A 27,467-nucleotide genomic window follows, 5' to 3' on the forward strand; every position below is an offset into this window, starting at 1 on the left:
CAGCTTTTGCCACCCCAAGCAGTGAAAAAAACTGCTCCCGCGGACGGCAAAAGGGAGAAGCTGCCGCCGATTTTCCACCGGGGCGGGCGGGACAGAGGAGATTCAGTTTGCTGCCCCTTTCTAACTGCTGCCCCAAGCATCTGCTTGGAACGCTGGGGCCTGGAGCCGGCCCTGCTTGTCTTGGTCGGAAGACAGGACACTGGGCTAGATGGACCATTGCTCTGACCCAGTGTGGCCATTTTTATGTTCTTGTGTTCTGATTTGAAAACCATTTTTTGTGTGCTGAGAAAACTGATTGTCCCACTTGTTTCCTTTCCATGCCTCCAAAAGTGCTTATATAAATAAGTACTTTCTGTAATGATTAATTTCTATATGCATGAGCATTTTATGAAAGAAATTAACTGTATAGGTAAAAGTGCAGATTTAATTGCAGAACTTTCCACATCCTAGGGCAACATTAAAAGCCTTACACGAGTGAGATAGAAAGTTGACGCATCTTATTACTTAGCTAAATTGCCAGAAATTAGTACTCAGCTTTGTTTTGCAAGTCTGTCATGATGAAGAACCACAAAATTCTGAATTAAGTTTTTGCCATTTTTTAAAACAAACATTGCAAATCTGTTTATATAAAAATCAAAATATTCCACAAAAATGCAGCAGATTAAATCATTCTTTATCATACTAGACATATGGACTAGAATCACAAACGGACTTGCACACCCTGCTGTCTAGTGGAATTCTCAACAGTGAGTTAGGCACCTAGGGATTCTCGGAAGCCAGAAAACTGAGCATGGAGCTCTAAGCTCGTCAGGAGTGAAATGCTGGGGAAAGGGATGGGAATTAGGCTCAGATCTTCCTAACTCCCATTGATCAGAACCTTAGGCGCCTGACTGAAGGGCCAGATCCTGGACTTAGGTGCTTAAGGCAGATCAGCTTCCTTGTGAAAGAGAGACAACCCTCAGGAATACCCAATAGCCCAATGGTTAGGTCACTCAGGGGGAAGTGGAAGGTGCAGGTCCAAATCCCTGCTCTGAATTAGTTAGAGCAGGGACTTGAAAACAGGTCTCGCGCACCCCAGGTGAGTGCCCTCATCACTGTGCTATTGGCTATAATGGTATGTCTGGCTCTGGCTGTCTCCATACTAGAAGGGGCTGGGTTTTGTCTGCCTGAGCATGGGCTGACCTGGCTTGGGTACCTAAAGCCAGAAGACAGTTCATAGTTTAGAATACTGAGCAGAGATCAGTGTCTGCCTCTGACCTATCAGTCAGATTTCTAGAGGCCCAGATCATTAGATGCCAAAATGCTTTTGAGGATCTGGACCTCCCTCCACCCCCACTCTTTCCTCTGCATTTCAATCCTACCTGGATTAGGTGGCTCCCTGCTCAGTTTGCTGACATCTGAGATTCCCTTTCTTGGGCACCTAACTCTCCCCATGCATTGTATGGGGAGCCTTGATGGCTGACTCAGCTGGCAGGACACCTGGGGTTAGGTACTGCAATGCCTATGTACCTTTGTGGTTTTAGCTTTAGGCACTTAAGACATTTGTGAACCAGGCCCATTCATTTTTGTCAACCAATCAAGCTATCAGTAACACCCACATCCAGAGCAAACTACATTTTTGTATTATTTTTGTGACACAGCCAAAAAATTCATAGAAATTCAGATTTTCTATTCTTAACGTATACTGTTTTACTGTATATGACAGTATGTGTGGTCGGGGAGATCATATTCTGGACTTTGAGCCCCCAGTATTCAGGCACAACAACATGTGTTTAGGACAGTGGGTCAAACTTAATAACCTGGAATTAAATTGGCTTTGCTGGTATGAGTAGCAATCTGAATCAAGAATGGTATGTCAGGTGCTATACACCAGTCTTAAATCATTAGAGTAGACATTAACCTTTTCGTTAATAGAATCAGAATAATAGAATTCGTTAATAGAATAAAGAATCAGGTGCAAGCAAAAACCTTTGTAGATCTTTTGCTACATTCTTGGTTTTTCTAGTGTTCCACATTTCCCCCCAGAAGCCTAGAAGATGTCGTTTTCTACTTAAAAGGAACACTCTAGTCTAGAGGAGATGCAGTAACGACTTTTACCCAGGTTTGGAAGACATATTTTTAAATCTCTGTGGGAAATTATCAAAAGCTTTTAAAAATAAATATATTCAACACTCATCCTCTCCTCACAAAACCCTCTGCTCTTTTGAAAGGGTGCACTGGGGTCATGTCTGTTCACCAGCAAGCTAATATTAGATGTCTTTCAGTTTTAAAAGAGATTACGTCTTTTAACTTTAGGATGATTCTTACACCACTGCTCCAACATCAGGTTTCAAACATCAACTTACATATCTCTCAGAAGAGAAAGTGATTTCATGGGTTCAGGAACCTTTAAAGAAACTATTTATAAATGGAAATAAGTCTGCTGAAAACTAGCCTTATTGCACAATATTATTTCAACAATTAGGGAAAGTTACCTGCCAAAAAGCCTTAGAAAAAAACCTGAATGAATCCATTAATATCTTCAAGAGATGTTTACATTTGCATTAATCTTTCATTGTACTTTCAGTAAGTGGAAAATTCATCATTATTTCCTTTCTGGATACTTTAAACATTCCTTTTGGAAATACCCTTGGTTTCATTAGGTTGTAAACTGCTCCATCTTGTGGCAAAAGAGTGGTACTAATGGAGAGCAGAAAATGTCTCATCCTCATACAGTTCTGCATTAGGAATCAGTACTTCCCTACAAAGAAATGTGAAAGTTACTGGAACTGGACTCTAATGAACTTTCATTTTGTCTTGAAGTAAAGCTAATATTTGCTGTGTCAACATCTGTTTCTCCCCCCCTCCCCTCCCACCACCTTCTGTGGGGTCCGCTCAGGAAGGGTTGGAAAAGGCTATTTGTTACCAATACATTGTTAAGCAGAGGGCATGCCCAGCACATTTATACTTTTAGGCCCAGAGTCAGGAAAACCATCAGGCATATTCTTAAATTTAAGCATCTGCTGAAGCACCTTTCCTGAATAAGGATGCTTTCCTGAATTAAAACTTCTCTTTTTTCCCATTAGTTTAAAATATTTTCACTCTGTGATTTCAGTTCAGCAAGGAAAAGACAAGCAGAGGCAGTAACACTGGCTCCATGGATTTGAAGGGGAGGGACTGGATACAGTGGGAAAGTTTAATGTTGAGTTACATAAACTGAGTAAATAGGCCTTTATCTGAAGTGAAGGAGTTTTCCTCATTACTATGGATATGATTTTGTCACAGTAACATTAGGCAAAATTTACGGAGAAGTCATGGTAAAAATGTACAAAATCAGGGTATGGTCACAGTGGGGCTGAAGCTGGAGCAGGGCAGAAGCCAAAGCCGAAGCAGTTGCGGATATCCGTTAAAGTAATGGAATCCATGACCTCTATGAGCAAATCATATCCTTACTCATTACCTATGTGTATCTGTACTGAAGGAAAAACAATAGTTACTTACCGGTCAGTAACTGTGGCTCTTTGAGAGGTTTGTGTCTGCATGGATCCCACTCTTGGTGTGCATGTGGCTCATACATATGGAACTGGAATCTTTTAAATAGCAGTGTCCACTAGGGCCATGCCTGGGGCCAACTTGTCCTCATAGCCCCTCAAGGGCATAAAGGGCAGAGCAGGCACAAACATTCTTGTTCCTTCACCAATTCAGAATCCCAGGAGACATGGATTCCAAAGAAGCAAAGATGGAGGGTGCGTCTGATGGGTCTCAGGGAGCTGAGGACTGAGACACACCTTGTTACCCTCCTGCCTCCAGCAAAAGGGAGAATTGCTTGTGCTTAACTGGGTGTCAGCTCCCTGACATCACCAGCCTGTTAGCCACCCAAGCACTGGACAATGCCAGCTCTTCCTTTGCGTTGCAGGTTAACAGTAGGTGTACCCCAGTCCCTAAGCCCTTTGAAGCGTTCCCCTGTAGTGTCCAACCCCTTCTCCACTGAACACTCACATATACGTCAGGTCTGGGAAGAGATTAACTGACTTTCATAGCCTTCCCCAATGCTACAAATAAATTTCCTGAATGGGTTTATCCTGTCTAAACACTACTGAAGGGGTCTTGAGCCAAAGTATGGCGCTTAGATTTTCCCAGATTTGAGTGGGGTTTGGGGAAGAAAATGGACGGGTTGATGGTTTGGCTTAAATGAAAATCAGACACCATCTTGGTAAGAAACGTAGCTTTGCACCTCAGCACTACCTTATCTCCAGTGGTTAATTTGTGCCAGGACTTGCCAGGGCTGGCCCTGGCACCTCTAGGTTTGGCAGTTCATAGCCCTGGCACTTATGGGCTTGTTACATCAGTTAGGAATGTAAAAAAAAATTACTTGAGCCCCGGCATCTCTTTCATTACAAGTTAAGCACTGCTTACTGGCAGACAGTATAAAAAGAGTCTGCAATTAGTGCTTGAATTTTACTAACCCTCCTAGCTGAGGAGACAGCTACCAGAAAGGTGGTTTTGAGTATGAGGTGGTGCAGAGAGCACATGGGTAAGCGTTTGTGGGGCAAGGAGGCGAAGAAGGGGATGGAGAGAAGGGAGGTCTGTAAGAAAAACATTAAGGGGAAAAGGGAGGCTCCCAAATTGGAAAACAAGCATGAACCAGTCCTTTTATAATCTTTTTAAGTGTGGGATAAGAGAACCCTGCATAAGTTTGAAGGGGTGTGTGCAACATGCTGAAATGGCAACCAAATGGACCCAGACAGAGCTGGTGTATGGCCTGATATCTTGAACTGGAATATTTAATCCAGAATTTTAGGAATAGAAGCTTGAAATGGGGTGAGATCTTGTTGTGAAGCCCTTCTGGAAAATGTCTTCCACTGTGATGCATAGATTGATCTTGGAGAGGGCTTCCTTCTCTGTATAAGGATTTCTGAGATCCCTGTGGAACAATCCCTGTCCATTGTGCTCAGCCAGCCAACTTCCAAGCAGACAGATGTAAAGATGTGGGATCTGAATGGAAAACCTGTCATCAGTTCTGGTAGACTGGGGAGATAATAGGCAACTGTATGGACAGATCAGGTCTGAGAGTCAATGTCTGACCCAGTAAAGGGCTATCTGACCGCCAGGAGAAAGGGGAAAAAAATGCAAATATCTTCAGACTCTTTGAAGAAACCGTATGCACTGAGTCTTTAGATGGCTTCCGTTGGCTCCCCAACCTGCCGTGAAGGCAACTATAATAAGTATCACCATGGGGCTAGGGGTACAAATGTTACCCCTTGGTAGACCATCTGGGGATTTGTCCACCAGTCTAGGGAGGATAAAATAGGATTTGGTTTCATGAGATGAGTGGCCACATGGTGTTTGGTGGGCTGGTAAACAGACCTCGGTCAGCCTTGGAGAAGGCAGAGTGAAGTCTTGCAAGAGGTGTCACAATACCATGTGATGTAATAGTTTGAGGTATTTTCGTGCTATCGTTGCTGGGTTCTCCTTGACTATGGATTGTCTGAAACCTGTCTAGAGGAAGGTATGCCTTTGCTGATTTGAAATTAGAAGAGCCCCTATAAATCCTCCAGACTGGGTTGAAGTAAGGGGATGACTGACTCTCAGCATTAAGGCATGAAATAATTTGAGGACTGTAGATAGCACACTGGAAACTTCCTGTGTGGATTTCCCTCTCAAAAGCCATTCATCCAAGTGTGATGTGCCGCCACTATTGTCAAGCATTTTGTGAATATATTTGAGGCTTCAGAGGGGCAGAAAGGCAGCACCCTGTATTTGGTAGTGTCCCACTATAAACTGGAAATATTTTCTGTGGCTGAACGAATTGCTAAAAGTGAAAGTAAGCTTCCTGAAGGTCAAGAGCCATGGACTAATCCTTGATCTTCTGTGAGCAGATGATGGAGGCTAGTGTCTAGTATCCCCTGCCTCCATTTGAGTCAGTGTATAAATTTGTTTAGTTCCCTAAGGTCAAGGATAGGATACATTTCCCCTTTTCTTTTGGGAATAAGGGAGTAGTGACAATAGAAACCTTCCCTCTGAACTCCTGAGGTACTTCATCTAAGAACCACAGAAAATGTAAGCTTCCCATTTCTCCCCTCAGCTGTCCCTCATGAGATGTGGTCCTTTGGTGCCAGTGGGGACTTAGTTCCACACAGAGCAGGCGAGCCAAAGAATCAGTCCCACTAGCCTGCCCACAGTGATCAGGCTTCAGGACCTGTGGTTTAAAAGAATTGGAAGACCTGTGGCTCTCTTTAGAACTTTTGTCCTTTCTAGTTCTGGGGAAGGAGACTCGTGCCATGAATCACCCTTAGAGCACAGCTTAGATTTTCCCTGCCTCAGTGTGTGGAGGCAGCACCATTCCTTGGCAGTGAACTCCCAGTCAAGGCCAAATTCAGTTTGGAGGCATAAGGACAGCTGCCTAAAGAAGTTGCTGGCCCCTTCTCAGTACCAGCAACAGAAGAGGCCCTTTCTGCAGGAGCACTGAAGGAATGGTATCACTGGGAAGAGAGTCCCTTTTTGGAGTCAGAAATATCTTTTGGAATCTGACACTTCCCTCATGGACTGCTCCAGTCAGTAGAGCTTTAGCAAAGTATCTCCGGGTCGGCAAGTTGTGGTGGAGAAGGGCTGGTATACAAAGCAACAGTATGTGACATGGCTCTCACCGAGAAAAGATGACTGTTGGTTGAAATAAGTCTATCATATGATGGGCATAGCTTGAAGTTGGAGGGTTTAGGTTTGGCGACTAGGTGGAAAAGCACCTCGGTGCCAAATAGTACACAAAAGAAATGATTTTTTTAAACTAAACTTATTTCTAGTATTTACAAATATTTACAAACCGATTCAATGAAGGGAATGACACGGTAGTAGGTGGACACTGCTGAGTGCAGTCTCACTACTATGGGTGGTAAGAGACCCTGGGGAACTGAGAGGCATCTGACATTGCTCTGCCCTTTATGTCCTCAGGTTAGGGGTTATGAGTACACACAGGCTTTGTCCGAACAGACACTGCTTTCCTGGAAATTTATTCAGAAAACTAACCTCCATGTGTGTCATCTGGCAGTAGATCCTACTTTCACTGAAGACAAGTGCTTAGCTATTGCTAGTGGTGGAAGCAGGATCAATCCCTTGGTTTGCAGTAAGATCTTAGGATTTCCCCTTCATTTTTTGTGTTTTGTTTTTTGAGTAGAGTTGACTAGCATATAGAGGTCAAGTGGCTTGCTCAGGGTCAGTGAGGGCCTCGGATTCAGGCTTACAACAGACCTACACCTACAATTTTCACTCAAGTCAATAGCAATTGAGTGCTTAGCATTTCTGAGGTTCAGGACCATAGAAAATTCTGTCTGAATTGTGGTTGATTTATTTTGATCCAGATATTAGACCAAGAAGCCTCATTTCAATTCCAGGAACTAGACTCAACATAGCGATGTAACATTCTTTCTTAATTGAATGAGTTTGATCACAAAACTCCAAAGTTTTGGCACAAATGGGAGATATAAGCGAGTTGTTTAGAGTGACCTAGTACAAATAAAAACACAAACTATTATTCTCTTTATTGTATATTTATACTAACTAATATTTTTGTTTTTCAAACTTTTTCCACTGCAATAGCAGATATAGTTTAGAGCTCTAACAAGTTTCTATGAAGCAACTGAATTCAACGGATATATCAACTCTTAGGGATATTCCCAGATCTATAAGGATAATATAATTAAATCAGACTGACCAATTCCTGGTTTGTTTGTTTTTTGCTGGTTTTTGAACCCTGAGGCTTTCTTTCCTATTTTTCAGATCACAAAATTTAAGAAAAAAAGAATTTGTGCAATTCAATACAGATATTTTGTCCATTCACTCGTCTCTGATTTTGACTAAATATGTCCCATTTATTATTGAGCCCAACTGGTTAATCTTAGATCTATACACTCAGAAAGGCTAATGTATTGGTAACTGGTTAAAAGATAGGAAACAAATGGTAGAAATAAATGGTTAGTTTTAAGAATAGAGAGTGGGAAATAATGGTGTCCCCCAGGGGTCTGTTTTGGTACCAGTCCTATTCAACATATTCACAAACGATCTGGAAAAAGGGGTAAACAGTGAGGTTGGAAAATTTTGCAGATGATACAAAACTACTCAAGATAGTTAAGTCCCAGGCAGACTGCAAAGAGCTATAAAAGGATCTCTCAAAACTGGGTGACTGGGCAACAAAATGGCAGAAGAAATTCAATGTTGATAAATGTAAAGTAATGCACACTGGAAAACATAATCCCAACTTTACATATAAAATGATGGGGTCTAAATTAGCTGTCACCACTCAAGAAAGAGACCTTGGAGTCATTGTGGATATTTCTCTAAAAACATCCACTCAATGTGCAGCGGCAGTCAAAAAAGCAAACAGAATGTTGGGAATCATTAAGAAAGGGATAGAAAATAAGACAGAAAATATCATATTACCTCTATATAAATCCATGGTACACCCACATCTTGAATACTGTGTGTAGATGTGGTCGACTTATCTCAAAAAAGATATATTGGAATTGGAAAAGGTTCAGAAAAGGGCAACAAAAATGATTAGGGGCATGGAATGGCTGCTGTATGAGGAGAAATTAATAAAATTGGGACTTTTCAGTTTGGAAAAGAGATGACTAAGGGGGGATATGATTGAGGTTTATAAAATCATGTCTGGTATGGAGAAAGTAAATAAGGAAGTGTTATTTACTCCTTTTCATAACACAAGAACTAGGGGCCACCAAATTAAATTAATAGGCAGCAGGTTTAAAACAAACAAAGGAAGTATTTTTTTACACAATGCACAGTCAACCTGTGAAACTCCTTGCCAGAAGATGTTGTGAAGGCCAAGACTATAACAGGGTTCAAAAAAGAACTAGGTAAATTCGTGGAGAATAGGTCCATCAATGGCTATTAGCCAGGATGGGCAGGGATGGTGTCCCTAGCCTCTGTTTGCCAGAAGCTGGGAATGGGTGACAGGGAATTGATCACTTGATGATTACCTGTTCTGTTCATTCCCTCTGGGGCATCTGGCATTGGTCACTGTCGGTACACAGGATACTGGGCTAGATGGACCCTTGGTCTGACCCAGTATGGCCGTTCTTATTAATATGGTTAAATTAATTAATTTTTGCTATATCTATTTGAATTGGATTATCTTTGTTCTCCCCCCCAACACACCCCATCCTATAACATCTTCAGCTGGCACCCTCTTTTAAAGTCAATGAGACTTAAGCATGTATTATTGTTAAACACATACTTAAGTGATTTGTTGAATAGGGATGATTTGCTTGAATGACTACTTGACTCAAAGGCATGGTTAACTAATACCTAGTTACACAGGCAGCTTCACACATACAAGTGATCCTGAACTCACAAATGAAATAAAGGAATCACCAGGTGTTGAGATAAAGGTACTGTACATGCAGTTGTTTAGTCCTTCTATTCTATTCACTGTTATATTCTATTGGTGTTGGACCGAATAAATGATTCAAGTGATCTTTCATAGCACTGAGAACTAATTAAAATAGTTTACAAATCATCACAAAACACGAGGAGACTCTCAGGGCATGTCTACATGTACAAAGCTGCAGCTATGCTGCTGCAAAACGTCTGGTGAAGACACTCTATGCCAATGGGAGAGCAAAATAAAACCACCTCCGCAAGTGGCAGAAGCTATGTCAGCAGGAGAAGCACCCCCACTGACCTAGCATTGTCCACTCCGGCGCTTATGTCTGTGTAACTTATGTTGCGCAGCTGGGTCATTTATTCACACCCCTGAGTGATGTAAATTCTGCCGACATAAGCCATTGTGTAGACATAGTCTACACTTACAAATGAACACACTTGCAAAGGAAAAGTGCTGACAAAGAATTTGCAACTTTATAAATGAGACATGCAAACTAGGTCAAGGACAAACCCACAAGGGGCCCACACAGAGTATCTCACCTTTGCTAGAGTATGGCTTTGGGGGAAAAAAAACACAGGTAGACGTAGAACTTGGTTTAGATGGAAGACAGATTACCTTCTGTTAAAAATTTGAGTGAGGTTTCAAGGATACCTTACCCTGTCTTTATGAAAAACTGTACATGGGGATCCTGCCATGAGAGCTTACAGCTCTTCCATCATCCTAGATGATGTTACTGCTATCATAAAGGCTGTTCTGATGGGAAGATGAAACAGAAGATGTAGCTAGTGGCCCCTAATCCCCATCAGTGCAATATTTAGATCCCAAGGAAGAGGAAGATCTTGGACTGGGTGATACAGCTGTATTAGGCTTTTCAAAAACCTAGCTATCACAGGACATGAAAATAGGGACTATTCTTGACTTGAAGAGTGGAAATCTGAGCTGACTGCCAGGTGGACTTGCAGTGAAAGTCCAGAGTTCTTTAATGACAGAATGTACTCCAGTATGCCTGGTATCTGAGTTAGAAACAAAAGATAACCGGTTTTGTTGTGCCCAGTAAATCTCTTCCACTTGGCACAGTAAATAAACCTGGTAGAGTCCTTTCTATTGCAAATAATGTTTTTTTGCTTCTGCTGAACATTTCCTCTCTGCTGCTAAGTGCAACAAAGCACTTAAGTATGACCAGGATCCACACCATGGAAGTGCCAGGAGATAGGACATCCTGACCAGAAACACATTTGAATTGGATGTTGAACGGAGACCTTCTTCAGCTCTGAGCGCCCAAACTGCCTTGGCCATGCTGGAGCTTCCTGAGTATTCTTGAGATCAATGGAACTGCGGGTAAGCATCCATTAGGGCAGGGAATCAGATAGGGATCCCAGACTCTGTCCTCTGGAGTAAAACTTTTGACCTTTCTTGTTTTCTCTGGTGGCAAAGAGATCTATGTTTGGACAATCCCACTAACGAACATATGTTATGGATAATAGTGTCATTTCCTAACCACTTGTGGTCACTTGTAAATTGTCTGCTGAGGTGATCTGTCAGCATATTTTGTAACCCTGATAGGTGTACTCCTCTTGGAGTAATTCAATGGCAGGTACAAAAGTTCTATAGGTGCACAGCTTCCTGACATAGAGAAGTGGATCTTCCTTCCCCTTGTTTACATAAAACATAGCTGTAGTGTTGCCTATCATGAGTTGATCTGTCAGCCCTTTCAGAACGGGGAGGAAAACTGCACATCAGGTGAATGGTAGTCAGCTCCAAGTCATTTACATGAAGGTAGGCCTCCTAAGGAGTTCCTGAGCATGAAGGTTGTCCAACCCAGCATGGGGACACCTGTCATCAATGCTTTTCATGGCAATGATAGAGAGCAGCATAGTCCCTTGCCAACTTTAGGGGGGCCTTTCCACCAGCTTACTTATGATGACAGGACTTGCACAGGGGAAATGTGCATCATCAGAGCCAGGTGATTCCTGCTTGGCTGACATTGTTGCTGACCAGGCCGTGGTGAAGGTGAGAGTTTGGTCTACTGGTGCATCCTGCGTGGGCAGAGTCCAGGAAACAAGCTGAGGGTCAGTTCCGGAGAGACAGAAGCTAAATGCCAGAGCCAGGGGAGGGAGCATAAATCAGAGTTGTAAGCCAGAGGTGGAGCCAAGGATCAATACCAGAGAAACAGAAGCTAAATGCCAGAATCAGAGGGTCAACTAGAGTTATAAGCCGGAGGCAGACTTGGGGGTCAAAGCCAGAAGTCACAGGGGAACAGGGACTGGAATAAGGGCAAGTGCAGCTGCAGGCATGGTATATGCCAAACAGCTGCTGAACTTATCAGCCAGGCTTATCAGCAGGATTGCTAAACCAGCAGACAGTCAGGGGCTGTGGCCACTCAGAGTTCTAAGGCAGTGCAGCTGGGCTCATTGGTTGCCTAGCAGCATAGTTAGTCAGGGAGCAGGCCAGCAGCTGTTCCTAACTGGTCTGGTCCCGAATAGATATACAGACCACTCTTGTGTGCAACAAAGGTGAAGTCTTGCATGCTGAGTTATATATGTACAAGAGGCCATTTGTCCTAAAGTTTGAGACAAGTCCTTGCCCATGATGATGAACTTGTAGGTGGGCGGACAAGTCTAGTATGTTTTGGAATCCCTCTTGTGACAGCTGGGCCACTGGTGCTCCAAATCCACCCCTATGTACTCAACCCTTTGAGTTGCAATTAATATTGTCTTCTTTGTTTACTCTTATACCTAGAAATGTGAAAGGTTGCAGAAATCTAGTGTATGGAGTTAGTTACCTATTGATGTGACTTGCAAATGTGACAGTTTAAGTACAGATAAGCCTGGACTAATTTCCTAAGTCACCTCTACTGCTAGGTATTTTGTGAATACTATTGGTGCTGTCAATAGGCCGCATGTTAGCCAAAACTGCCCACCTGAAATCTCAGATACCTTCTTTGGGAAAAGTGAATTACTACATGGAAACAAGATCATGAACTATGTACCAGTCATGTGGATCTAGGGTTGAAGTTATCAAGGCTGAAGTCACCATCATGCAAATGAGCTTGTGAATGAAGGTGTTCAACTGTCTAAGGTCCTGAATAGGGCAGTGCCAGCCCCCTTACTTTTTGGGAATTAAGTAATGAGAGTAAAATTCCTTTCCCCTATGCTCTTGAGGTACTGAGCTGAGATTTAGAAGTGGCTGCTCTTCCTGATGTCGCATGTTCTTGTGAGAGGGATCTCTGAAAAGAGACAGGAAAGGTGGGTGATGGTTGGGGAAGGTTTGGAATTGGAGGTAATATTCCATCCCTATGATTTCCAGGGCCCAGAAGTTTGTAGTGGTGGTGCTCCAAACACCATAGAAATGGGGGGAAAATAAAAAACACAAAAAAGTTACTTACTTGTACAGTAACAATTGTTCTTCAATAGGTGTTGTGCACTGCAGATGTGTGGGCACCTGATACACTCGAGGTGGACTTTTGCCAGCAATACCAATAAGTAGCATGTGTCCCTACTCTTTTTGTGTGCTGAGTTGAGGACATAAAAGCTGCCTCCCTTTGTTTAATTGTATCACTGTATATCTTGTGTTAAGTGTTTGAGATGGTGCCCACATTGAAGAACCTCTTCCACTTTGCTACATATGCAGCTCTAGTGTATTGTTTTCTGCTGCTCACTAAGATGGCTTAGACATTTTGGAAGTATGACCTTTCATGAGTATTCAACAGAGATCATCCGTTCAGCGAGGTGGAAAGATTGGAGGTTGGGATACAGACTTATCCTGGTTCTGAGCAGAACCTTGACTAGAGGCAAAGATATTAGTGACCATATGGACAGCTGCCGTAGGGTCTGTGAACCAGTACTGTTTTGGCCAACCTGGTGCCATTGGAATTGTCTGCCTTATCCCTTTTCAGGACTCTTGGGATGAGCTGAGCTGGTGGGAATGCATATTGGAGGTAGAGTGGACTGGGGAGAAAGAAGGTATCTGTAATGGAAACCAGGCTGCAGACCAAACTGGAACAACATTTCTGTTGTTCAGGTTGGTTGCAAATAAATCTATTCCTGTGTACCCCCACTGGTGGAAGATCTGGAAGAGTATATCCTTCCTGATTGACCACACATGTTGGTATGTAAAATCCCTGGTATGTAAAACCCCTGCTGAAGAAATCTGCAGTTGTTTCTCACTGGTGGAAGGTGGAAAGTTTCAGAGATACCTAGTTTCTTATATTTAATTTCTTGGGCTCCTTGTCTGTGTTGATTTTTGTTGACTTTGCTAAGACCTCCCAATTGGTGACAACTAGTGAGGTGCATATAAAGTTGCCCGAAGCCCCAGGAAGGCACTTAATAGTGTTGATCTGCCCCTTTTGATGTTGGTGTCAAAGCAGCAGGCATCTGCCAGAGCAATTTAGCTGGCTCTAAATGTCCCTTGGTGATGGGCATTGCAAGAGATCCAGGAACAAAGATGTGCAGGATGTCTAGAAGCTTTTGTATTTTTCCTGGACCACCTCCACTGGAATCTCTGGTGTCACAGCCCAATCAGTAGATGATATGGGAGCCAGGATGAGGTGGTCCTCTATCTGTGACTCCTCATAAGAGCCATTACCAGTCTATTCAGCTGACAGAAAGAGCAGATTGGGCTGGCTGTAAAGCTCCCCTGTGAGGTGGTGGTGAAGGGGATCTAGTGCTAGATTGGAATGTAGACATTGGTCTTGAAACTTGATGCAGCCCAGTAAAGATCCAGGTGTTCATAAGTATATGAGACAGGTTGGCCAAGGGGAAAGATAGGGATTTCACTCCCTCTTTGAGCTTTCATGGCCAGGGTAGTGAAACTCAGCCCTCAACTCCATCTCAAGTGTCTACTGGCCTGAATACTTAGACCCCAGGGAACAAACTAGTGAAACCTTACTACTGCCCTCTGAACCTGAGGACTAGAATGATTAATGCTGCCTCAGCCTGCCCATATGCTGCCTCTGGTCAGTACCGCTGAGGTGCTCAATATCAGTGTAGGGTCAGCCATCGATACTGAAGGATCTACCTTTATTACTGCAAATAGTGAGGAATCTGGTAGATATCAGTAGGTCTTTGGACTCTATATAGGATTTTGGTACCAAATCAGTTGGTGCTGAAGTCAGACAGTAGGATAGCATTGGTACCAGAGTTGACTGTAGTGGGGATCTTTGTGCTGGGCAACTTTCGCAGTACCAAGAAGTCCGTTTAGAGGCATGGTGACTGCTACCTGTCTGTATGCCAATAGGACCCTTTTGGAACCTTGTACTACCTCTTTCAGATGAGGACTGAGAGGATTTGTGGCTCCTAGAGGAAGGACCTGGTGAAAAACTTAGATTTCTTCTTTTTGTGTGCTCGGTGCTCTTTCCTTCCCATCCCTTGAGATTTTATTGGACAAGGAGGATAGATTTTTAGGAGCAACTCTTTTTACTTCCCAAGTACAAGAACTAGCAGAGATGCTTTTTGATGAGAGCTTAGAAGTTTCTACCCCAGGCATTCTGGGGTGTAAAGAGGGATGCATTGATCTCTCCATCAGGAACATTTTCAGAGAAGAATCAGTAGCTCTCTGGATTCTCTTAGAAAAGGATCTACATATGGCATCTCTCTCTGTTATGTTTCAGAGTAACAGCCACGTTAGTCTGTATCCACAAAAAGAACAGCTGTAGCCCACGAAAGCTTATGCTCAAATAAATTTGTTAGTCTCAAAGATGCCACAAGTACTCCTGTTCCCTCTGTTATGTGCTCCTCATCCAGGCAAAGTAAGCATCTGGTATGCCCATCATTAAGGGTATGTCTACAAGCAGCTGGGAGGTGTAATTATTTTGGCCTCAAAGTTTCATTTTAGACTCTCAGTTCAGATAAAAAACTTCACAGTTTGCAACTTTTAAAATTTTTTAACAAGTGACTACAACTTAAAAGAAATTAATTTTTTAAAAAGAGGAAAACCACAATGATTAGAAACAAAAAAAATTACCAGATATATTTACACAACAGTGATTGTAAAGAAATCATACAGTTGGTGATGTTTTGAAACTGTTGTAACGCATAACTTATAACATCTGCTCCAGTTAGACTTAGCGTTTTTTCCAGGTGAACTTCCTGCGGGCTCCTTCCTGACCAGGCTTCTTTCGTTCCCTGATACGTGGATCAGCTGTCAGTAGTCCAGCTACAGGACAATATGAAGAGAGTCATTTTATGAAGTACAGCATTCACTAATATATTTTGTGTGAGTGTTTTTTTGAGAGAGAGAGAGAAAAAGTGGGCTTCAGAACAACTTGTGACTTTGCATACCACATGAACTGCAACATCTAGGCCCAAAAGGAGGACAAAGGTACAACTTGAAACCAACAAAAGGGAATTTAGTCAAACCCCACAGAATTTTAACACTGTTACAGTATTTGAATTTTGTACATTACAATACATTACAAATCTTAAAAAATCACCCCAGTGATGTAAAGGACATGTTATTTGTTCAAATATTTGAATTCACTTTTAGACACCTATAAAAATAATATATAACAAATGGAAGAAAGCTGATAGTAATGAATATAAATCAGAAGTTAGGAACTGTAAAAAACGGGAAAGGGAAGCAAAGGGACACAAGGAGAAATCTATGGCTAGCAGAGTTAAGGACAATAAGAATGAGCTTTTAAATATTTTAGGAACAAAAAGAATCCTGACAACGGTATTGGTCCACTACTAGATGGTATTGGGAGAATTTTCAATAATAATACAGAAAAGGCAGAAGTGTTCAATAAATATTTCTATTCCGTATTTGGAGAAAAACAAATGATGTAGTCTCATCATATGATAATACTCCTTCCATTCCACTAGCATCTCTGGAGGATTTTAAATAGAAGCTACTAAAGTTAGACATGTTTACATTAGCAGGTCCAGATAACACGTAACCAAGAGTTTTAAAAGAACTGGATGAAGAGTTCACTGTACCCCATTAATGTTAATTTTCAATAAGTGTTGGAGAAATGGGGAAGTTCCAGAATACTGGAAGAAAGCTAATGTGCCAATTTTTAAAAAGGGTAAATGGAATGACCTGGATAATTGTAGGCCTGTAAGTTTGACATAGATTCCGGGCAAGATAATAGAGTGGGTGATACAGTACTGGTTTAATAAAGAATTAAAGGAGGGTAATGTAATTAATGCAAATCAACATGGGTTTATGAAAACAGATCCTGTCACACTAACTTGACATCTTTTTTGATGAGATTACAAGTTTGGCTGATAAAGGCAATAGTGTTGATGTAAAATACTTAGACTTCTGTAAGGCGTTTGACTTGGTATCACATGACATTCTGATTAAAAAAACTAGAACGATGTAAAATTAACATGGCACACATTAAAAGAATTAAAAACTGATTAACTAATAGGTCTCAAAATGTAATTGTAAGTGGGAATGGTCATCATGTCGGTATATTTCCAGTGGGGTCCTGTAGGGATTGGTTCTTGGCCCTACACATTTTAATGTTTTTATCAATAACCTGGAAGAAAACAAAATCATCTCTGATAAAAAGTTTGCACACGACAAAAATTGTGGAGTGGTAAATAATGAAGAGGACAATTCACTGATACAGAGAGATTGGGATTGCTTGGAAACCTGGGTGTAAGCAAGCAATATGCATTTTAATATGGCTAAACGTATGCGTATACGTCGAGGAACAAAGAATGTAGGCTGTAGTTATAGAATGGGGGACTAACCTAGGAAGCAGTGACTCTCACAAATGCCAACTCTGTCGGTGCTCTGGGGCTGGAGCAACCATGGGGAAAAAAATGGTGGGTGCCCAGCAGTCGCCCTATCAGAACCTCCCACCAGCGCCTCCTGCCCGCTAGTGGGCCCTGCTGATCAGCATCAACCCCTCCCTCCTTGCGTCTCCCACCTGCTGCAATCAGCTGTTTCGCGGCACATGGGAGGTTTGGGGGTGGGGGAGGGAGAAGGGGGATGAGTGAGGATGCGGTACGCTCAAGGAAGGGGGCAGAATGGGGCGGGAAGAGGTGGGTGGGGTTGGGGTCTGGGGCAGAGGTGGGGGATCAAGCGCCCCCCGGCACATTGAAAAGTTGGTACTAGTGGTGACTCAAAAATATTTGGGGGCCATGGGGGATAATCAGCTGAACATGACCTTCCAATGTAATGTTCTGGCCAAAAAAGAGAGTTAATGCAATCCTGGGATATATAAACAGGGGTTTCTTGAGCAGGAGTAGAGAGGTTATTTATTTTACCTCTGTATTTGGCACTGGTGAAACCACTGCTGGAATAGTGTCCAGTTCTGATACCCACAATTCAAAAAGGATGTTGATTAATTAGAGAGGGTTCATAGAAGAGCCGTGAGAAAGATTTAAGGATTAGAAAACATGCCTTCTCATGGTAGACTCAAATAGCACAATCTATTTAGCTTAACAAAGAGAAGATTAAGGGGTGACTTGATTACAGTCTGTAAGTACCTACATGGGGAACAAATATTTAACACTGGGCTCTTCAATCTGGCAAAGAAAAGTGTAGCACAATCCAATGGCTGGAAGCTGAAGCTAGACACATTCAGACTGGAAATAAAAGCATAAATTTTTAATGATGGGGGTAATTAACCATGGGAACAATTTATCACGGTTGCGGTTGATTCTCCATCACTGACATTTTTAAAATCAAGATTGGATGTTTTTCTAAAAGATATGTTCTAGGAATTATTTTGAGGAAGTTGTGTGGCCCGTGTAATACAGAGGGTCAAACTAGGTAATCCAAAGGGTCCTTTCTGGGTTTAGGAATCTATGAATAAATAATTCAAAAGTACGTTAAGCAGAGACAAAAGCTTGCTTAGAATTATGCTGCCTTCATTATGAGTAGGAGTTTTCAACATATTTCCCTCCAGTCTATTTAAAAACTCAATGTTTCTAATTCTGCATTGTTGCAATAGTGTGGTATCTTCTACATATAGGAAAATATCAGTTACTGCAGCTACCTAGGGTGGTGGTTGTTTTACTGGTGCCTTCTGAATAAGGGAAAGAGGAGGAACCTCTAATCTGGCCTATTTAAAGTAACCTACTTATACTTATGCTCCTTGCCATCCCTTCAGATCAAGCTGAAATTAATCTACTGGTAGCCCCAACATTTTGGTGATTGAATGCAGGAACAAGAACCTTTAGAATATGAGAGATTTGTTTCTATTCAACTGATTAGCAATCTTGGAATCTTTTCCTCCCACAAAATTTGAACTCAAGGTTTTTCTCCGACTTGATATATTACTACATGTTGTGTTTCTGCACTGACGGGATGCAGCCTAAGCAGGGGTTCTCAGGCTGGGATTGTGACCCTAACATGTCATGAACAGGTGCAGAGGCTATTCAAAGAGGAAATACAGTTGGGACATTTGAAAGATGTCAGGAAGACTGACTATTAAAACTATTCATGACTAAAGTGTGGGTCCTGAAAACACTTATGCACATGAGTAGTCCCACTGATTTCAATGGAACTACTCACTTCTGTGTTTTCGGAGAGTCAGGCCCTTAACAATCTTATTAATCTTAGTCAGTTACTGGAAAAGTGTGTAAACACATATTACTGTTGGAATTATGCATTCTTTCCTACTTATGCTCATACCTTGCCTCATAAATTCCACTTCATTTTCAGTGATGAAACTACACAAGGCTCTCGCAGAGGCTAAACGGATTGCTCCAGCCTGTGAGGACCTCCCTCCACCAGAAACGGTACAGACCATATCATGTTTTCCAAGTCTATCAAGGAACTGGAATGGGAACATTAACTGTTCTCTGGAAAAAAAGATAAGATACACACAGTATTTAATTTTTATAAATTGCAGATTATATACATTGCTAGTTTATGAGAGAGTTAAACGATGACCTGACATACGTAATCTAAAGAAATGCGAGCTTCCCTGTACTGCTTTGTCAATACGTTAAACCCAGATGTGAAAGGACTATTCTGCATTTAGATTATTGTAATATACAAGGTGTTTGAATTGTATAGTCAACAGGATGAATAAAATAAACCCACATTGGCTTGTTCTAAGGAAACTTTTTATAACTTATGCTCAGAAATCTTGTCAGTGTAAGATGAACTGAAATTGTGTGTGCAGTCTGAAATTTTAGGTGAAGTGTCTTGAATTACATTGTTTGTTTGTACGCTACTGATATATGCTGGAGTATGACTGCATGACTACTGCCCCTGGGACTCTCAGGAAACAGATGTATTTCAGGAGTGTACTCCACTAAACCCAAGAGTTTCTCTGATCTGAGCAGATCCCATAACTAAAGAACCAAAATGATCTATGTTCTTATTCTTTGCAACTCTCCTTGAAAAAAGGCAGATGACAGACAGCTCTCAGCCCATACACCTTGAGTTCTTATGATCATGAAGAAAAATGGAAACAAGGTGAAGTCTTCTTAAACTAGATACTTATAAAGGAACAAGAGAATATGTCAGCTTCATAGAACTAAAGATCCATGCAGAAACATCAAGAAAAAAATCAAGTTACAATAAATAATTAATAATTATTAATAAATAATAATAATAATAATCTTAGCCCTTTTTGATGCTTTGAATACTTGAAATGCTCTACCGAAGCATGATGGTTTCCGTTTACGTTGTTAATGTTAAAACAGATACATGGTGCTCTCACCTGTCTTGCATCACTGGAAAATAACATAAATAATCTACTCCGTTCACTGTAATTTTTCCACTTCCATTATCATAAACTACTGCAGATGCTCGCGAAGTCTTTCTTTTGCCTTAAAATAAACAAAGCAACCTTTTGTTATTGTGGGTTCATTATTTTTCAGCATATCAAATGCAAAAAAAGCTAAGCAGATCTTTTATTTTCATACAGCAGCAATGATTTTCTTTTTGGAGGTAAAAAAGGGTGTGTGTGTAAAATATAAGCAACATTCAGCATGCTACTGCACTAAATAGATTTGATCATTTTGCTAATGTTCATGGAAATAAGAGAAAAAAGGACAAAACCATCAGTACAGCCCACACAGTACGACTTTGAACAGTTTTACTTTAGAAGATGAGAAGCAATATTCTGAACTAAAAAGTAACTGTGAAAGATGATTGAATGCAGTAATGATACATGGAGGTACTAAAGCAGTTTGTCACACTTGTGCATGTTCCGTATCTACCATCTCACATGAAGCATCATTGCAGGAGCTAATATTAAACATATTTTGTGAAAAAAATTAAGATACTTTGTTACAAAAAATGTACAACAGTTTAACAAAGAACGTTCATATGAATCTGTACATACAAATTAATTATACTGGTACGAACAGTGCTGCTACAATTTTTGTCCACCTTTAGTAAGATTTCATCGTAAACTATCTACAGTTTTATATATCTGTGAAAACATGAGCTCTGACCTAAAATATGACATACAAAATCTCAGCCCAGAAGAAATAGTCTGGTTTACAACACTGAGCTCTGGTAATGTTAAAAAGGTTGTTTGATAAATGATTTTTGAAACCTGTTAGACTGTGAAATAGATCTGTGCTTTTGTGTATTTAAAGGGAAAATAAGATAGTTATTGAACTTATGAAAACTGGCTATAATGCCTTTTCTTAAGCAATGTCGAGTACCCATATCTACTAATTTCAACAACTAGTGATTTACTATTATTTTGAAGGCTCTTTTGTAGATCATGGATCATTAGATAATGGCATTTGTGCCATACACTTCCATTTCGATACCAAGACATCCATGAAAGAATTGTAAAATATCAATACAAGTGTATGAAATAAAGAAATGCACCAACCAATACAAGACTTTGCTGAGTGTTGGGGTTACAGAAGAAATTTTGGAGTCTCATCTGGAGACTTTCACCACTTCAACCAGACAGACAAACTTGAAATTATTACCTTCCCCAGTGCTGAACGCCACTCCTTGATCATCATATTGCAGGGGCTCAATCACCACCTTTTTTAATTGTATAGCTAGTTCTTTGCGAAACTTTAGCACATACTCTTCTTCGATGCCACAACATGGCAACGTCACTAATCTTTCTAGCAGCTGAATACACATCGAATACTGTAGACAATAAAAATTCATTAAGAGATGCAAGTGAAATTGCATTTGCTAAAACATTCTATTTTTATATACTTGATCTTTCCTTCTTTGCTTTTATTGATGATTTTTGACAAGATGACACTTTTGCATCCACATGCTGCTTCAAAAACAGCATGCAAATGCATCATTTTCTCTGTGACTAAAGACATCTAATCCTTTCTTCAGGCAACAATTAATCTTGAATTCAGAGTACACCCAACCTCTTTGTAATACAGGATTATTATATTAGAATGAAGTTCATCTCAATTTTAAAAGAAAACTTCTACTGGGCCTTGGATCTGAATTTTTTTTTTATTAGAATAGAGGAGAAAAAGCTTTCACATTCATTTCCAATATGTCTATATATATTAGAGAGAGAGAGAGAGAAAATGGAAATAATTGTATTTTACTAAACTGTACCTCGATGATTATATTTCATAATACATATGGGAAACATATCTCTTCGGCTGTTCAAGCTGAGTTACTTTAATGTTTATGATTTCCTTTAAAACTGAACAATCAAGATATTTAAAAATTCAAGAGATACTTGACTTAAAGGGCAACCTCTTGAAATAAATTATCCTTTGCTCCTGTGTGCTTTTTTCCTAGTTCTTGAGCATGTGATTAGAAAGTAAACACCTCAGCATTAACCCCTTTGTGCTGAAAGCTGGGATCACCTGCTACAAGGCATTACTTGAAAGAGTTTTGGACCAGCAGTAACAAAGAAATATCAGGATGCCATTGTGTATAAGAAAATTTTTTACACTTTTTTCCTACTCATAGGGTATTTTTAAAATTATTTTTGAGAATTCTTTTTACCTATGCTCTATTCCCAGCATCTTCTGCAGTGGGCTACTTTCTTACAAATAAATTAGCAGTATCACTGGATATTTTGAGATCACTCATAGAAATGCAATGTTTTATTTAAGTCCAATGCTCTAATGCAGATTTCCGTGGCAACGCTTTTTGGAAAAAAAAAATGACATTAGCATAACACGTATGTGCCAAATGCCTTTAAAAGTGGGGGGAAAAAAATCAAATTGTGGAAGCTGTAAATGAGGAAAACCTCGGAGAGTTCTTGGCGTATGTAGAAGAAAAAAAATCAATTGCTTCCATTTTGTTTAGTACCCTTAATGCAAGCACCACAGAAAGCTTTGCTGCAACAACAAGAAAAGATAAATGGAGCAGGCAAAAGAGTACAGCTAATATCTAAAGGACTCAATACATGCAAACATTTCAATTTGTTTCCAGAGGCTGAGCCTTTGTGCTTTTTTGTATTTATTCACAGGCCAATCCCTAGCATGGTATTTTCTAGCCCACTGATATTTCATAGAAGTGTGAGGTACGGTAGAAAGGCAAGCTGTGAGGAACACTAAAATGTCTGGGTATGCTTGTGAATGCAGAACAATTCCTGGGGCTTTGGGAAAATAAACAGGAAAATCCATACCAACCATCATAGTATTACAAGAGATACTCAAACTGAGGACTGCTTCCATTGCTAGTGAGATGATCTGTAGTCTGAATCTCTAAGGGATGGTGCAATACACAGCAATGAAGGATGTAGAAGATAAAATATCTAGAATGCTTAGACAAAAGGTTGTCAGCCCTGTCTGGTACAGCCCAATTCAAACTTCAAATTCCACTGGGAAATTAACGTTCCATAGGTAAGACATAACTTAGAAGGTCATACAGGCAGACTGGATCTGGATTTTTGGACCTCTGTTCTTATTTTGAAAACCTCGGTGTAGTTGAAACATCAGCATTATTTCTCACCTATGGAAACCAGATGGAAATAGTGGGTTAACGGACTTGTTCTTGGAGATGCAAGCAGTAAGGTGCCAGATTCAGAGTTCTTCAGAATCAATTTCATATGATGCAAGAATATTGCAGGTAATGGTCTGTCTTGTCTACAGTAGGCATCACATCACTACCATCAGTTCAACTTCATCAGTAATAGTAACATTAGGAGCCCTATAGATGAGCCCTACTCAACGCCACTGGGGTTTTAAGCACTGTGTTAATGAGACCTTCTCTGAGCAGGGTTATATGGCACATCTACACAAGGGCTCCCAAGATGTTACCACTGATAGAAATGGATCATGTTAACAATGGTGGGAACTTTTTGTAGCATGCATAAGGACAGAGATAACCATGCCAATAGGGCAAATATTTACTGGGGGGTAGGGAGGAGAGGAGTTGGGGGGGGGGGGGGGGGGGGAATGGACGATACTTAAAGAGCACCTGCCTCCAAGACATACTTTTTCAGGATACTAAATGCAGCCGGAGTCTGTATTCTTAAGATACAGGTCCCTTAAATTAAAAAGATTAATTACTCACATCGTGATCTGACAGTTTTTCCACTAACATTTCTTCCAATTCCTCCTTAATCAGCCATCTGCTGCCAATCAGGTTTCTGTTTAAAATATCACATATATTCTCTTTTTAATTAACCATGCAATTAGAGTTATATCACAAAGGACCACACATACAGTCAGGCTTGGTTTGGAAATGTATTTTCTACTGCAAAACAGTATGATATTCACTACGTGAATGTGATCTATAATGTTTAAGTTAGTTATAAAAGCTCTTTCTTATGAAAGGAATGGTAACTACACTTATTAAATTCACTGCATCAAGAGTTAATTATGAATTTTACTTAAGTGTCACTCATTATTGCTACTGAAGTTAAAAGCCAATCAGCAGTTCCACGATAAGCTAATTTTCCACAGATTTATAACTCAGTCCTAAAAAACCTGGCCCACACGGTTTCAGCAAAACAAAATGCACATAAAACTAGATTCAAGACAACAACAAGGCCTTGTCTATACTAGATCTTCCCCTGTTAATCCTTGCTCTTACTGGTGCAGCTCTGCGGCTGGCAGCAGTGGTGGGGGTGCTCATATAGGAAGGGAACTAGTAGCTACTGGCATTTTAACCATGTCATCTGGACTAGGTTAGACAACATGACAGTGCTGGACTCTGCATCAGCACTCCCACTGTCGTTACCAACGGAGGACATGCGCTAGTGGTAGCAATGGTGGAAATTGTAAAGAAAACAGTCCAGTGTAGTGAAACATCTTTAAGGTCTGAATTAAGTTAAACCAATAAAAGAAAGAAAATTCAAAGCACTGTCCCAAACATGCCCTTTTCATGTAGTATTATATAAAAAGTACCCAAACGGTTGATGAAACAGCATACTTCATATAGTAATGGGGGTGAGATTACAAGGTGACCTAAGGACAAGGCCTTAACTCTTATTTTTTTGCTTTTGTAGATTTGTTAGAAACAATAAATGTCAATTAATATTTTTCGTGGCAAAATTAAAGGCCCCAATTCCAGGAAGCAACATTATTCAGGGCTATACTTAAGCATATACTTAACTTTAGCACGTGTTTAAGTGCTTTCCTGAATCAGGGCCTAAAATGACCTCATCCCCCACTGCCTGACAACGTTACTGTTTTCACTGGCAGCTGAAGTCAGGATCCTGCAAAGATTTCAGTACATGCTTATCTTTATACATGAGTAGCCTCAATGAAGTCAATGGGATTACTCACATGTGTAAAGTTATGTGTGTGCTTAAGTCTCTGCAGGATCAGGGCCTAACATTGTAGTTAAGATTGCAAAATGTCTGTATAACAGCCTGTTTTCAGATGCTCAATTCTCTGAAAAAAGTATTTCTTCATTTTAGAGTTAAACTATCTATTCTTGTCCCAGTGGAAGACAGGCACCTGTTTTTGGAAAACTTGAAAAAAAATCCTTCCAACCACTTGGCTTTTAGAACATGAAAGAAATTTGGACCACCATTATTCACATGAGTAAATCAATTGATTAAATTTTGGAAGGAATCACATTAAATCAGATTATTTTTCAGCAGCATCCACTATGAACTCCAACCCCATTCTCCCCTTGCCTGCTCAGAAATTAAAGGTATAACTACACAGCATTTTGTAGCTAGCGGGAATGAGCCTTCTGGCCCGGATGGACACACATGGGATAGCAGGGATTCACGCTAGTGCTCTAAAAATAGCCATGTGGACAGCGCTTTGAAGTTGCAGCTTGGGTTGGAGCTTCATATTCCAAGCCACAACTTCAAAGCCTTGTCTACATGGCTATTTTTAGAATGCCAGCCTGATTCTGTCCACCTGGGCAGGAAGGCTCACTCCTGCAGGCTCCAAAAGGCTGTGCAGATATATCCTAAAGGGCCTCTCCTAGAAAGGTATGATGAATAAACTCTACACACCATAGGAAACTTTAATCGTAAAGGAACATGGACTTCAGTCAACTACAAAACCAAGATAAGAAACTGGTGTACCACTGCTAAAGACAAAAGTCTCATGCTAACACAACTGTCCCAGCTGCCAAAATAGAAGAGCACAGCAAGGTACACTGAAGTAGTTATGATCCCAAACCACAGTGCTGAAGAAAAAAAGATATAGGAAGCTATGCACTCTTCACTGCAATTTACCCATAAAAAAATCCACACACAAAATTAACATCTAAAATAGAAAAAATTGCAGATCATCATTATGGAGAATTGGAACACTATATAATGCTAGCTTGAAGACACATAGGAGGCGCATCATGAAAGAACTGCAGCCCTGAAAAAGCAACCATTTAACTGGGAGAAAAAGGAGTGGACCGTGAGAATATGACACAGATTTCTTGGTTTCAGTGGAACCTCTCCAACCCGACAAACCTTCTCTGAATCCTGACTGCCCACTCAGTGTATGGAGGAATTACTACAAAAAATTCTCAACACACAACTGCGCTACTGCATCCTAGTTTCTGGATTCCTCAAAGGAAGCAAACTTATAATATTGATTAATTTCAAAGACTGACAAGCAATCCTGACTGCAGCCATTAAAAAGGCTTGTTAACAGACAAATGACCATTATGGTCTTCCAGGAATTTTCCATTGACCTTCAATAGAAATGAGTAACCCATAACCCAATCAGTAAAATCCTCAAGGACAATGGCACTGAACACAGAACCATCTACTTTGAAAACCTTTTGTGGAAAAAAAACTCAGAACACCTTCACCCAACAAGAATATTTAAATATTCTTCTCGATCTGCTTCTAGTCTCAGTTATGTGCTAACCAAAGGTCAGAAGCTAAGAGAGAGGAGAGGGAAATTGTTTCTATTCTTTTCCCTTTTGGAATAGAAAGAAAAGGGGTAAGGGAAAGTAAAACTACACAGATATGTTGGCACTGAGAAGAAAAAGAGGAGGATGTTAAAAATGGAATGCATCCGATGCATCCGATGAAGTGAGCTGTAGCTCACGAAAGCTCATGCTCAAATAAATTGGTTAGTCTCTAAGGTGCCACAAGTACTCCTTTTTTTAAAAAATGGAATGGTTAATATAAACACAATAAGGAACCTATTAGATTCCTTGAGTGTTGAATTACTTATCCATAATTAGGAATTATGATCAAAAATGATTGGTCTTATGACTGAAATGTTAACTGTATTGCCAACTCTTATGAATTAATCATGAGTCATGGGATTTTGGCACCTGCAGGACAAGCTCTCATAATATGAGACGCTCCTCCATTCCTGCTATCTCCAGGGCTAAACTCAGAGGCAGAACCTAGTGCAAGAGCTTGTGGGGCTGAGGACACACATCTGGCCTTGCCACTGAGCTCTGCCTTCACAATTGGATGGGCCCCCTACCTCAGCAGCATCTCCTGTCTTTGTAGCTCATATAAATCTTTACTGAACAATAATAGAAACACTTGATCTACAATCAGAATGCTTTGTGTTTCTTGGATGTTCATTGCTTTGTGAGCTCCATTTTAATAGCCCTTGTACTGGAGGGAATATGCTGTGGAATGTGGGAAACTAAGAAGAAGAGACACTATTTTAGGAATGAGGAGAAGCTAAGTGGAGTTTCCATCTGAGCAGTCAGGGAGAGGTGTGCATTTTTTGTGACTTAAGGCTGACGTTCCAACTAGAAATTATAACACACACATTGGCAGAGAAGTAGATGGGTATACAGATGTTGTAAAGTAAAAAAAACAAACAAAAACAAAACAAAAACC

The 27,467-nt window shown here is 40.6% G+C and overlaps 1 protein-coding gene across 1 annotated transcript in view; it reads right to left on the reverse strand.

Annotated features, from left to right (window-relative positions):
- Positions 1-15,317: 15,317 nt before the first annotated feature.
- Positions 15,318-27,467, reverse strand: part of MRPS9 (mitochondrial ribosomal protein S9) — a 44,646-nt gene continuing 32,496 nt past the window's right edge. The window contains exons 7-11 of the mRNA XM_073351437.1: positions 23,765-23,840; positions 21,241-21,409; positions 20,007-20,115; positions 18,968-19,137; positions 15,318-15,529 (exon numbers count right to left, since the gene is read on the reverse strand). Coding sequence (XP_073207538.1) covers positions 15,438-15,529; positions 18,968-19,137; positions 20,007-20,115; positions 21,241-21,409; positions 23,765-23,840 — 616 coding nt within the window. The 3' untranslated portion in view covers positions 15,318-15,437. The remainder of the gene's footprint in view (positions 15,530-18,967; positions 19,138-20,006; positions 20,116-21,240; positions 21,410-23,764; positions 23,841-27,467) is intronic.

This window comes from Lepidochelys kempii, chromosome 1 (genome assembly GCF_965140265.1).
Source record: "Lepidochelys kempii isolate rLepKem1 chromosome 1, rLepKem1.hap2, whole genome shotgun sequence".
Lineage (NCBI taxonomy): Eukaryota > Metazoa > Chordata > Testudines > Cheloniidae > Lepidochelys > Lepidochelys kempii.